This window comes from Kogia breviceps, chromosome 20, assembly GCF_026419965.1.
Source record: "Kogia breviceps isolate mKogBre1 chromosome 20, mKogBre1 haplotype 1, whole genome shotgun sequence".
Taxonomy (NCBI): Eukaryota; Metazoa; Chordata; class Mammalia; order Artiodactyla; family Physeteridae; genus Kogia; species Kogia breviceps.
In genome coordinates, this window is record NC_081329.1 from 30579254 (window position 1) to 30592442 (window position 13189).

Genomic DNA, 13189 nt, shown 5'->3' on the forward strand with positions numbered 1-13189 from the left:
GACAAGAACATACAATGAAGAAAAGACAGCCTCTTCAATAAGTGGTGCTGTGAAAACTGGACAGCTACATGTAAAAGAATGAAATCAGAACACTCCCTAACACCATACACAAAAATAAACTCAAAATGGATTAAAGACCTAAATGTAAGACCAGACACTATAAAATGCTTAGAGGAAAACATAGGAAAAACACTCTGACATAAAACACAGCAAGATCTTTTTTTTTTTTTTTTTTTTTTTTTTTTTGCGGTATATGGGCCTCTCACTGTTGTGGAGCACAGGCTCTGGAGGCGCAGGCTTAGTGGCCATGGCTCACAGGCCTAGCCGCTGCACAGCATGTGGGATCTTTCTGGACCAGGGCACGAACTCGTGTCCTCTGCATCGGCAGATGGGCTCTCAACCACTGTGCCACCAAGGAAGCCCCACAACAAGATCTTTTTTGTTCCGCCTCCTAGAGTAATGAAGATAAAAATAAAAATAAACAAATGGGACCTAATTAAAGTTAAAAGCTTTTGCACAGCAAAGGAAACCATAATCAAGACGAAAAGACAACCCTCAGAATGGGAGAAAATATTTGCAAATGAAGCAACTGACAAAGGATTAATCTCCAAAATATACAAACAGCTCATGGAGCTCAATATCGAAAAACAAAGAACCCAATTAAAAAATGCGTGGAAGACTTAAATAGACATTTCACCCAAGAATACATACAGATGGCCAAGAGGCACATGAAAAGATGCTCAACATCACTAATTATTAGCAAAGTGCAAATGAAAACTATAGTGAGATATCACCTCACACCAGTCAGAATGGCCATTATCAAAAAAATCTAGAAACAGGGCTTCCCTGGTGGTGCAGTGGTTGAGAGTCCGCCTGCCGATGCAGGGGACGCGGGTTCGTGCCCCGGTCCGGGAGGATCCCACGTGCCGCGGAGCAGCTGGGCCCGTGAGCCATGGCTGCCGAGCCTGCGCGTCCGGAGCCTGTGCTCCACAATGGGAGAGGCCACAGCAATGAGGGGCCTGCGTACCACAAAAATAAATAAATAAATAAAAATCTAGAAACAGTAAATGCTGGAAAGGGTGTGGAGAAAAGGGAACCCTCTTGCACTGTTGGTGGGAAGGTAAATTGATACAGCCACTATGGAGAACAGTATAAAGGTTCCTTAAAAAACTAAAAATAGAACTACCATATGATCCAGCACTCCCACTATTGGGCATATACCCTGAGAAAACCATAATTCAAAAAGAGACATGTATCACAGTGTTCATTGCAGCACTATTTACAATTGCCAGAACATGAAAGCAACCTAAATGTTCATTGACAGATGAATGGATAAAGAAGATGTGGCACATATATACAGTGGAATATTACTCAGCCATAAAAAGAAACGAAATTGAATTATTTGTAGTGAGGTGGATGGACGTAGAGTCTGTCATACAAAGTGAAGTAAGTCAGAAAGAGAAAAACAAATACCGTATGCTAACACATATATATGGAATCAAAAAAAAATGGTACTGCTGAACCTAGTGGCAGGGCAGGAATAAAATCGTAAACATAGAAATGGACTTGAGGACACGGGGCTGGTGGGAGACTGAGGCAAAGTGAGAGTAGCATCGACATATGTACACTAAACGTAAAACAGATAGCTAGTGGGAAGCAGCTGCATAGCACAGGGAGATCAGCTCGGTGCTTTGCAATGACCTAGAGGGGTGGGATGTGGAGGGTGGGAGGGAGGCTCACAAAGGAGGGGATATGAGGATATATGTATACATATGGCTGATTTAATTTGTTATACAACAGAAACGAACACAGTATTTTGAAGCAATTATGCTCCAATAAAGATGTATTTTTAAAAAAAGAAAATAAAAACATAAAGTAGTTTTTTGTCTCATTATATATTGAGTGGGAATATTTTGAAATTTTGAAGTTAAAATAGACTAGAACTAATCATGTCTTTAGGGAAAAGGTTTTTTCAATGGTTTGACTTCACCTGTGAAGAAATTAAAGAGAAACTTGTTTCATTTATAAGTAGCATTTTTATGGTGGTTCTAAAAGTAAAATATATGATAATGTTTGTAATGAAATTAATTTATTATATGAGTAATGTATCTCAACGAACAGGTTATACCATATGGGGAAAGAGATGTTTTTGATTCTTGTGTAATAGAACACTAGTAACCAGAGTATTACCTGGAAATAATCATTTGTTGGTTGTCTTTTCTTCTGTCTTACATTTGCTGCCTTTCACTGTTTTGCTTCAAAATTCTTGATTCTTCCATTCATCAGATAGTTGTATGAGTTTGGACAACCACAGGCAGTTAAGTTGCTACATTACTGGTTATATAGAATACCTACCAAAAATGTGTCTATAACCACAGGCAGTTAAGTTGCTACATTACTGGTTATATAGAATACCTACCAAAAATGTGTCTATGTTGTTGTCTTGTGACTTCATTTGATACTGTGGCTGGGCAATTTCTGTGGAGTAATGAGACTCTGGATGCTTGATGTTTGCTGTAGGCATTTTCGGAGAGTTCTCTTAAAGTCACTTCAAAAGGATCTACATGAGGAAATGAACTACATCACGGCAATAATTGAGGAACAGCCCAAAAACTATCAAGTTTGGTAAGATGAAAATAGGAAGGAGATAAGTCACTGTGCTAACAGTACCTGCCAATGGGTGACAAAACCATAGGGAATTGTTTGTGTCTTTATAATTACAGTGCTTGCATTGGAGCTAATGTCACCAGTCTTAACGGTGTTGTTGGGAGTAACTGAGATAACTTTATGTCGAGTGCTTGAAGCGGTGCTTGACCCATGGTTAACACTCAAATGTTTGCTGCTGTAATTATTTCAGACTTCGACACTAGCGCATAATAGTACTAGAGTCAGGAAAAAATTTGAGTGAAAAATCTGAAAAAATGTTTCTATTCAGTGTGTTATAAAATGACCCTCTGGTATTTCATCTTTTATTCATTCGTTTATTAAAAATTTTTTATTGATGTTGGTGGTACAAAGATGAATGAGGGCTTCCCTGGTGACGCAGTGGTTGAGAGTCCGCCTGCCGATGCAGGGGACACGGGTTCGTGCCCGGGTCCGGGAAGATCCCACATGCCGCGGAGCGGCTGGGCCCGGGAGCCGTGGCCGCTGAGCCTGCGCGTCCGGAGCCCGTGCTCCGCAACGGGAGAGGCCACGACAGTGAGAGGCCCGCGTACCACTAAAAAAAAAAAGAAAAAAAAAAAAAGATGAATGAGACACTGTCTAAAAGGGAAAACAAATAATGAAACCAGTTATTTTACAGAGCAGTGTGAAAAATATAATGGTAGGGTTTTTTACAGTGTGTATTTTTTCTAAAAATTACGCTCCTAACTTAGCTTAGACAAGAGGATGGGGGAGCAGGACACAGTGGGGGGAAAAGAGAAGTTATGGAACAGGAGGACAGAGAACAAATAGGAAAGAAAGAAAGAGTCCGGACGGTACCCAGCATTTAGTGAGCCTCCCATGAATGGTAGCGTCTGTGGTGATGGAGTTGAGGTCAAGGAAGAGAAGGAGGAGGAGAGAAGGAGGCGGCGCTGCCGTGGTCATGGGGAAGGAGAAGCGGCAGCGTGGTGTCCGTCCGGAGCTGTCTCCACTTCCGTGCCGCTGACTGCCCGCCCTTCATGCGGGGCTTGCCTCCATTTGATGTTTTTCCAGGGTGATGACTGGCACACACGCCACCCTGTCTTTATGCCTGAGATTTAAGCAGGATTTCTGAGAAGAAAGGCTGCTGAGGCAAAGAATATTCTGGGGAGAAGAGGCATGAAAGAGCTTGGTGCACTCCAGGAACTGCATGTAATTCCATGTGATCAGAGTGCATTTGGGGGACCTAGGACGAGATCGTAAAGGGCCTTGTGGACATTGTTAGGAGTTTGGGGATTGCTCCTGACACTTTAATTGAGGAAGTGGTATGATTAGATCTGTGTCTTGGGAGCTTTACTGTGACAGCAGGGTGGAGGATAGCTGAGCAGGCTCACGGTTCTGGCGGGCCGTGGCAGCGTGGGCGCCAGGGCAGAGTGTGGTAGATGCGAGAGAGGTTTTGGAGGCAGAAGCGACAGGCTTTGAAGCTAAGCTTATCAGGGGAGTGACAGAGAAGAATGGTGTCTGTGTTTCTGGCTTGACCATTGGGTGAATGGTGGTGCTGACCACTTGGGGGATTTGGGGAAACAAAGCAGCACATTTGGGGGAAAGAAGGGCGGTTTCAGTACTAGACACGTAGAATCTGGCGTGCTTGTGGAAAACCTGTGTAAACTTGTCGTCGTCCTGTAAGTGATGGAAAAATGCTCCTCTGGAGCGGCCGTCAGAGCTCTGGACGAGGATGCCCAGGGAGAAGTAGAGAAGCGGCCGCGGACAGAACAGTGCTGAGCATCAGAGGCTGAGAGGGTCCGGGACGACTGAGGAAGGAAACCAGAAGTTAGTGTCCTCACAGAAACCAAGAGAAGGGAGAGTTTCAAGAAGAGAGGGGTGGATGGCAGTACCCGCTACTACTGAGAGGTCGAGGAGAGCGAGGGCTAGAGATGACCCGTGGGATTGTTAAGTAGGCCGTTGCCAGTGACGGGTCTTGGCACGAGCAGCCCTCCCACCAGGGGCGGGGGTGGGAAGAGGAAATGAGCCACGGAGCAGTGCTTGAATCACTAATGGGAGATGCAGTTGGCTATTGAGAAAGAAGACGGAGCAAGCAGCTAGTCAGGGCTGTTGTCTTTGGGTTTTGTTTTTCCAAAGTGGCAAAGACTTCATGGTGTGGGGAGAGTTACTAGAAAGAGAGAAGGTGAGAATTCTGGAGAAAAAGGGGCTAGAGTAAGGGCTTGCTTGGGGTTGGGAAGAGATCCAACACATAGGTTAGCCTTAGGAGAAGGAACAGCTCCCCAGCTGTGGACACATGTGGAGAGTGAACTGCTCTCTGGCCCAGTCGGCTAATAATAATCTGCATGATCAAATATGGTCGTTAAGGAGTACAAACCATAAGCAGATACTTAATTTTCAAAGAATTAGAACATAATAGATCTGACAGTAACTGAACATTTGGCAAAGCATGGAAGTGCTAGCTGTTGTGGATTTCCATTTGTAGAATTTTAAACAACTTTACCTCTGTAGCTTTCTTTGGAAGTGCGTGATGGTTGCATTCCTGAGAAATTGCCTTATGAAAGAGTTGTTTTATTGACAAAAGTGACTAGCTAGAGAGTTTCAGTCCCTCATTTAAAAGGCGTTGACCCTTCGGAGTTAAGGTGCTTTTTTACAAATATTTGGAGGTTATAGCTCCAGAAGGGAATTCCCTGGTGGTCTAGTGGTTAGGATTCGGTGCTTCCACTGCAATGGCCCAGATTCAGTACCTGGTTGGGGAAGTGAAATCCCACAAGTTGTGTGTTGCGGCCAAAAAAAAAATCCACAAAAGTACTTGAAGAGATGTCTGGATTTTTTTTTTCTTTTAAGATAAACTATGAACCATCTTATCTTAAAAGAAAAAAAAAAATCCAGACATCACAAGCATTCTCAGCATTTGATTACATCTAGTTTTTGCTGAAGAGAAGTAGCTTCCTTTTCAGGACACTGCCGATTCTGTCATTAACCCGTTGTCACCTATCTTTATGAAAAACAAAATATAAAGACACCCAGTGCGGGCTTCCCTGGTGGCTCAGTGGGTAAGAATCCACCTGTCGATGCAGGAGACACGGGTTTGAGCCCTGGTCCGGAAAGATCCCACATGCCGCAGAGCAGCTAAGCCCGTGCGCCACAGCTACTGAGCCTGCGCTCTAGAGCCTGCATGCCACAACTACTGAGCCCACATGCTGCAACTACTGAAGCCCACATGCCTAGAGCCCGCACTCCACAACAAGAGAAGCCACCGCAATGAGAAGCCCGTGCACTGCAGCGAAGAGTAGCCCCTGCTCACCGCAGCTAGAGAAAGCCCATGTGAGGCAATGAAGACCCAACACAGCCAAAAATAAATAAAATTTTAAAAATATAAAAAGAAAAAAAGAAACCCAGAACAGCTGCTGTTGGAGACCTAGCAGTTTTTAATTATGGTACATTTCAAATTGCCCACTCGGCTAGTTGCTGTCATAACTAGTATAGTACAAGTAATGCAAATCCTGTATGCAGGTCACTTTTTATTAAATTCACTATGAAAACTTACGTTGTAAGATCAAACCCCTGTATTTAATCAAAACTCTTTAAATAATAGAACATCAGAGCTTATTAGTATTTTGTTCTGAGAAGTCATTTTGACACACTGGAGGACCTAATTCTTAAGTTTTTCCTGAATTATAGAATTTACCAGTAAACTGGAAAAATAAATTATTACTGTGCTCACTGACCTGGAAGACTTCTTAAATTATTTGGAAACTGTTCCCTCTAGGATCTTCCTCTTGGTAATATCTTGCCTTCTTAATATTCTCTAAGATGAATTTTTAAATTTTCCATGCATGTAGGATAGGTCACCCATTAAACATTAAATCTTTCCCCTTTCCCGCATCATCCCTGCTCACTTACTATAATGAGTACTAATGGGTTTTTTAAAAAAACAGCTTCACTGAGATATAATTCACATATCATACTATTTACCCATTTAAGGGGTATATACATGCAGCCATCACCACAGTGGATTTTAGAACATTTTCACTAATAGATTTGTATAAATATTTCAGCTAAAGAAAATTGTAAAAATAGAACCCAATAGAGAACTCTTAGAAGTATTTTCCTGGTACAGAAACTCCTCTTTTGACAGACTTGCAGCTTGTCATAGCTCCTTGTCAGAGAGGAAGTGAATTCCATTCTGCCCCCAAACTGGTAGACTAAGAAGTTGCTTGAATGGTGGCACTTAGGACTTAAGGAAAACTGACAGCATGTTGATAGCCAGAGGGGCTTCCGTACTTGATAAAATAGTATCACATTTCCCGTAATCTCATTGTGACATCTGGGCGTGTTGAAAAATCCTTTCACACGGTATTGTGGTTGTCAAGAGATTACTGCACTTTCAGATTTAGCTTGAGATAAACCTTTAAGCTCTTATTCTCTGGTTTCATTTTACGTGCAAATCACTGTTTTATGTTTCTCAGCTGTTACTTAGCGCTCTGAAATTTTTTTTTCTCTTAGTGTTTATTCTGTAGTACCTTTTCTTTCTAGTAGAGTCTTGAGAATTAGAGAGAAATTGCTGTTTTCTTGAGTGTCCCTCCACATCGCCTAACACATGCAGCTGATACTTTCGTTTTGGGGTAAATTAACACGAAACTTCTCTGGACTTTAGGCATCATAGGCGAGTGCTAGTGGAATGGCTGAGAGACCCATCTAAGGAGCTTGAGTTTATTGCTGATATTCTTAATCAGGATGCAAAGAATTACCATGCCTGGCAACATCGACAATGGGTTATTCAGGTATTGCCTTTCTTGTGTTTTACAGACTTTTATTTTTTTAACTGAAGTAAATAATTACTATTAAATTGTAGTATACTTAAACTGAAATACACATGTAGATCATTACAAACAATATATAATGATGAAGAATTATTCATATACTTAATCAAACTTGACATCCTTCATGTTGGTTAACCTTTATAAATCTCTTTGGATATGTTGGTGAGTAACTTCACGTTAAAGAAGAATAATAGTGACTTTTTAAATACTCTTTGGATTGAATTTGTGTCCCGTATTTGCTAGCAAATTGAATAGAAAAAGTAGCTGTAAATTTTTAATACAGCTGTTATTTTAATTAACAAGGACGTATTACGTATTATGGTTTTGCATGCATAAACTTTGAAATAGGATTTTACACTGACTGTTGTATGTTTTATTTCTGCCCACTTGTTAAAATTTTATGCTAAATCCTGAATAGAAGAAAGCAGTTCTGGGACTTCCCTGGCGGTCCACTGATTAAGATTTCGCCTTACAGTGCAGGGGGTGCAAGTTCGATCCCTGTTCAGGGAGCTAAGATCCCCCATACCTTGCGGCCGAAAAACAAACCATAAAACAGAAGCAATATTGTAACAAATTCAGTGAAGACTTTTAAAAATTGGTCCACATCAAAAAAATCTTAAAAAAAAAAAAAAAGAAAAGAAAATAGTTATAACTCCCACTCTGGGCATTTTTATTTATTCCAGCAAACAATTGTAGTGTTGTGTCTGGTGAATTTTTTTCCAGGGATTGCTACTTTCTGCACTGTTCGTTATACAAAGAGTATTTCACCAAAAAATTTATTGCTTAAAAATTTAAACTTTTCCAAATTTGATTAAAGGAATACATTTTCTAAAGACATTTAGTATTTTTATTTTTTTATGAAATTCTAGTTTTTTGCTAGTATCAAATAAGCAATATATCTCCGTTAGCTTTTTTGTAGTTAACGTCCCCAACTTTTGCAGCATTTGTACATTTTGACCTTTTACTCCTTTTTCAAATTGTCTTTGTTGGTTCTCTCCATAATTTTAAAAATTAAAACAGCTTTGTAATGTAAAAATTTATATCTAAATCCAGTTGTATATTTATCTACATGTATTTTAGCATGTTTGAATACTTCCCCTTTACTTAATATATGTAATAATGTCAAATCACATCAAATTAATATACAGTAGTACAGTTAGTCATTGTCTTATTACTGAGTTTGGTTTTTTCCTTCCACACTTTTACTGTAAACAATGCATAAGCATTTAGTTAGATATACTTCCTTTTCTTTTCTTTTGATTTAATTCTTTAGAGTAGTTCTTGGGTCAAAGTTCAAACATGCTGCTTGGCATCTAAATTGTTTTCCACAAGATGCTGTTGAATGATAGCCACTCTGGCTGCTCACTCTCACTTCCTAAGTTTTCCTTCCTCATCGCCATTCCCGGCTTTGATGACTTTTCTTTCCCCGCCACTTACTTGAACTTCAGCATCGCTCTCCTCCAAATATGTGATGAGTCCATGCCTTCAGTTCTACCGGCTTAGCTTTGCTGGAGTTTTATTTATTTATTTTTGTTGTTAATAAGTGATAGGACATTTCTAATTGGATGTTTTATTTTGTATTTTCTTTTAGGAATTTAAACTTTGGGATAATGAGCTGCAGTATGTAGACCAACTTCTCAAAGAGGATGTAAGAAATAACTCTGTCTGGAACCAAAGATACTTCGTAATTTCTAACACCACGGGCTACAATGATCGTGCTGTATTGGAGAGAGAAGTCCAGTTAGTAATCCTCACTTGTTCACTCATTAAAAGAATATTCGTGTGCCTACCACGTCTCACGTTACTACTGAGATACAGGGCATAAAGGCATTGGGATACAGCAAAGGAGATACAGGGCATAAAGGCGTTGGGATATAGCAGAGGAGATACAGGTCATAAAGGCGTTGGGATATAGCAGAGGAGATACAGGTCATAAAGGCGTTGGGATACAGCAAAGATCAAGATTGCCCCAATCTTACCCTCATGCAAGTAATAGGACAGAATACTTAGGTGAAACCTATAATGATAAATTTACGAATAATATAGTGTATAGCAGCGGTCCCCGAGCTTTTTGGCACCAGGGACTGGTTTCGTGGACGACTGGTCTTTCGCGGACGACTGGTCTTTCGCAGACTGGGGGTGGGCTGGGGCCGGTGGCAGGAATGGTTCAGGTGGTAATGTGAGCAATGCGGAGTGGTCCACGGCCGGGGGGTTGGGGGCCCCTGGTGTATAGTAAACCTTTACTTTGTAGTGCCTTAAGTTTCTTGAAATATTGTTGCTACTGTAGATTGAGAAGAACTCAGATTTCATCGTGTCTAGGAAGCTTTATTTTTAAACTATCTCATTAAATTTAAGTAACAGTCCCCAGATGCCATGTTACTGTAGTGCAGGGTTTGGGCCAATGAGCCTTTGTTGTCCTGTGCATTACAGGATGCGTGGCTGGATTCTCAGCCTTTAGGCCCTATATCTCAGTAGTAAACCCCACCCCAGCCCACATCACCCCCAGTTGAAAACTGCTCTAGCATACAAAATGCTGTTATAAGATCTAGAAATTTCTGAATTGGCATGAATTTCTATATCCATAAACCTCTTTTCTGACTTTGTCTAATTTGTCTCAGTGTCTTGTTTGAAATTTGAATATGTTTATTGTTTTTATAGCCTGATGAGATCATAGTCATATTTTAATTATAAAAGTTGTTTCAGCAGCTCCTAGGAAGAGCTGATTTTATGGTACATCTGCCTCTCATCTCCCTTGCCCTTACTTCTGCTTGGATCAGGGCAGTTGGCTCTAATTTTATCTGTTCTATATATAGGGTTCTGGTGATTTAAATTTTAAAAAAGCACACACACAGTCTCCGATCTAGTGTCCTATATTAACTCTCTTCTCCAGGCTTCTTTATAATATTCATAATTTTTGTAATGCTGAATGAGTTTATTATTACTTTCTGGGAAAAAAAATGCTGTTAAAACAGCACTGCAACAAAACTAAGATTACTAAACTTTAGTCAGTGACGAACTCATTTGAGCAAGTATATAGTGAAGCAAAGTTCTGTAACTCCCTTGGAATGTTTTGTAACTGGATCTAAATTACAATTAATAATCTGGTTAAGGGGAAGAGAAAAGTAGGGAGTGTCCATTTGGAATGGAATCACATCATAGTTTGAAGGTACTCTTGTTTTGGAGTATGAGAAATATGCAGTTGTTGGTTTCTTATTTTTATTCTTTGTCCATATAATCTCCATGCTTGTCTATTTTTTATTATAGCTTCCAAGATTATTTAGTTCTCCTTTTTCAATGAGTAATGATTTTTCTGGCATAAGTAGATCTTAGACATTTTCCCCAAGATTGTTGCTTCAGCGAAAAAAGGACAGTCTCCTTGTTGTAGCTGACATTTCCTTCAGAGGGAAAGCCTAAGTGTAAGGAAGTCTCCAACATTAACTTCTTTTCCATTTGTGAACTGAGCCTTTGTATTACTTTGTAAATAAGAATTGACCATTGCAGCCACGAGGGAGTCTCTAATTCAGATATAACCTAGGGAGGTACCAAGTCCACCAGCAGAGATAAGTGAAAGCTCATGTCCAAGCTGTGCCACCATCAGAGGAAGACTGTTTCTCATTATTGCACTGCTCTTGCAGAGTTAAACACATGTTTATTTGTGGTCTTTTTCTTACAGGTACACTCTGGAAATGATCAAACTAGTACCACATAATGAAAGTGCATGGAACTATTTGAAAGGGTAAGAGGTTGTTTTTGCTTTTTTTTTTTTTCTAACCTGCTAACGTGAGTCATCATGGAATATGTTCCATAATCAGATTCCAAAAGGACACTAAAGAATTTTCCATTTTTCTGGATCTAAGAGCAGAAGTGTAACAGCGTTATGATAACACCCAAGAACAGTACCCTCTACCCTTTCCTTAACCTCCCAGGAACATACCAGCACTGTTTTTAGAATAGTCCGTGAGTAGACAGTGACACAGTTTGAACTGCGTTTACAGATTCTGGGGTCTTTAGGTCACAGAATGGAATACACACACCAGTTTCTCTTCAGCTCAGGATCACGGGCAGACAAGACACATCACTTACAAACAGATTGCACAGACGCATAGCCACCCTTTCTGCCGTCATTTCCGGAGATCTCCTGTTGAAGTCTCACTCCTTCAATCAGCAAGGTTTCTCTTGCCACTGACGTCACCCTGCTCCTTGTGAAACTTAAGGGTCTCCAAGGAAACAGGCCCAAAGAGCACAAAGCACGGAGCTCAGTCACATTTGGAGATCTGTCAGAGGTTGTTGGGGCCTATAATATCAGGAGAGCTAAAGGGATGAATAACCATCCCATCTCAAGACACAGAAAGGTCTCTCCTGTTTTTTCCCTCACTTTTAAGTTTAAGAAAATGGAGTTTTTTTTCCTTTAATTTTGTGTTGCAGTTTGACTTACAAATGATTATTTTTAAACTTCATTATTCTTTTTAGCTAATTTTACCCAGCTCTTAATTATGCATGATAAAGCTCACATTTAATTTAAAAATTTCATTTCAACCTCATTCAAAATGTTTCCTTTCCTTGCTTACATTACAGGGGTCATTTTCTTTTGATCTTTCTACTATTTTTGTTCTTCCTTCTCAAAATTGGGAATTATTATTATTATTATTTTTTTTTTTTTTTTTTAGGATTTTGCAGGATCGTGGTCTGTCCAGGTATCCCAACCTGTTAAATCAATTACTTGATTTACAGCCAAGTCACAGTTCCCCCTACCTAATTGCCTTTCTTGTGGACATCTATGAAGACATGCTAGAAAACCAATGTGACAACAAGGAGGACATTCTTAATAAAGCACTAGAGGTAAGCTGGCAGGACTCAGCGATTTCTTCCTGGAGTCTCAAAGCTCGGTCTGCCCAGCGACACCCCTTTCAACACAGCCACGCAGAACTCCGTGCAGGGGTGCTCTGCTGTTTAGGGCGACACCCACGTCACTAGTGCACGTAGTATGTGACTCGAGTGGTGTATCTCATTTGATCACGACCCGAATGAAACTGTACTCGTCCAAATGCATTTGCCCTAGGGACTGAATTACACGTTTCCTTTAATGAATTTTTGTTGTTCATTTTCAGTTATGTGAAATCCTAGCTAAAGAAAAGGACATTATAAGAAAGGAATATTGGAGATATATTGGAAGATCCCTTCAAAGCAAACACAGCACAGAAAGTGACCCACCTACAAATGTACAGCAATAACACCATCTAGAAGAACTTGATGGGATGCTTTTATTTTTCTAAGAGACTCTAACGCAGGAGTTAAAAACCAGAGCGATCATCCCCTTTGCCTGTGGTGTGAAACATACATTACACGGGCACTGCTTTTTAACATGAACCCCGTGTGATGCTCCTGGGGTGCTGCTGCTGTTCAGACTGGTTCTGAGTGATTTGATTCTTGTCAAGCAGAGTGATTCAGGGGAGGGAGGAGAAACAGGAAGTCCCCAGAGGAACCTGGTAGCCTTTCAGCATTCATTGTAACCCCTTAGCAGCAACTGCCCTAAACGGTGTATGTGTCAGGATTTGCAGCGTTAATGTTTGCAGGCAACGCGTATGTGAAGGATATGAATCACTTACATTTCAGTTCAGAAAGCAGGGAGTGCAGTTGTTACATTAGAGCTGCTCTGCCGCACTCACAGTATCTTGCTATCACTGTAACCAACTAATGCCAAAAGAATGGTTTTGTAATAAAATTATAGCTGTATCCTAAAACAA

At 40.4% G+C, this 13189-nt stretch overlaps 1 protein-coding gene across 2 annotated transcripts in view; it reads left to right on the plus strand.

Annotated features, from left to right (window-relative positions):
* FNTA (farnesyltransferase, CAAX box, subunit alpha) overlaps positions 1 to 13189 on the plus strand; it is a 29308-nt gene extending 16119 nt beyond the window's left edge. The window contains exons 4-9 of one of the 2 annotated variants that reach the window (XM_059049132.2): positions 2521 to 2625; positions 7280 to 7406; positions 9037 to 9185; positions 11119 to 11181; positions 12113 to 12284; positions 12554 to 13189. In XM_059049132.2, coding sequence (XP_058905115.1) covers positions 2521 to 2625; positions 7280 to 7406; positions 9037 to 9185; positions 11119 to 11181; positions 12113 to 12284; positions 12554 to 12676 — 739 coding nt within the window. In that variant the 3' untranslated portion in view covers positions 12677 to 13189. The remainder of the gene's footprint in view (positions 1 to 2520; positions 2626 to 7279; positions 7407 to 9036; positions 9186 to 11118; positions 11182 to 12112; positions 12285 to 12553) is intronic. The other variant, XM_067022748.1, reaches the window with a different exon arrangement.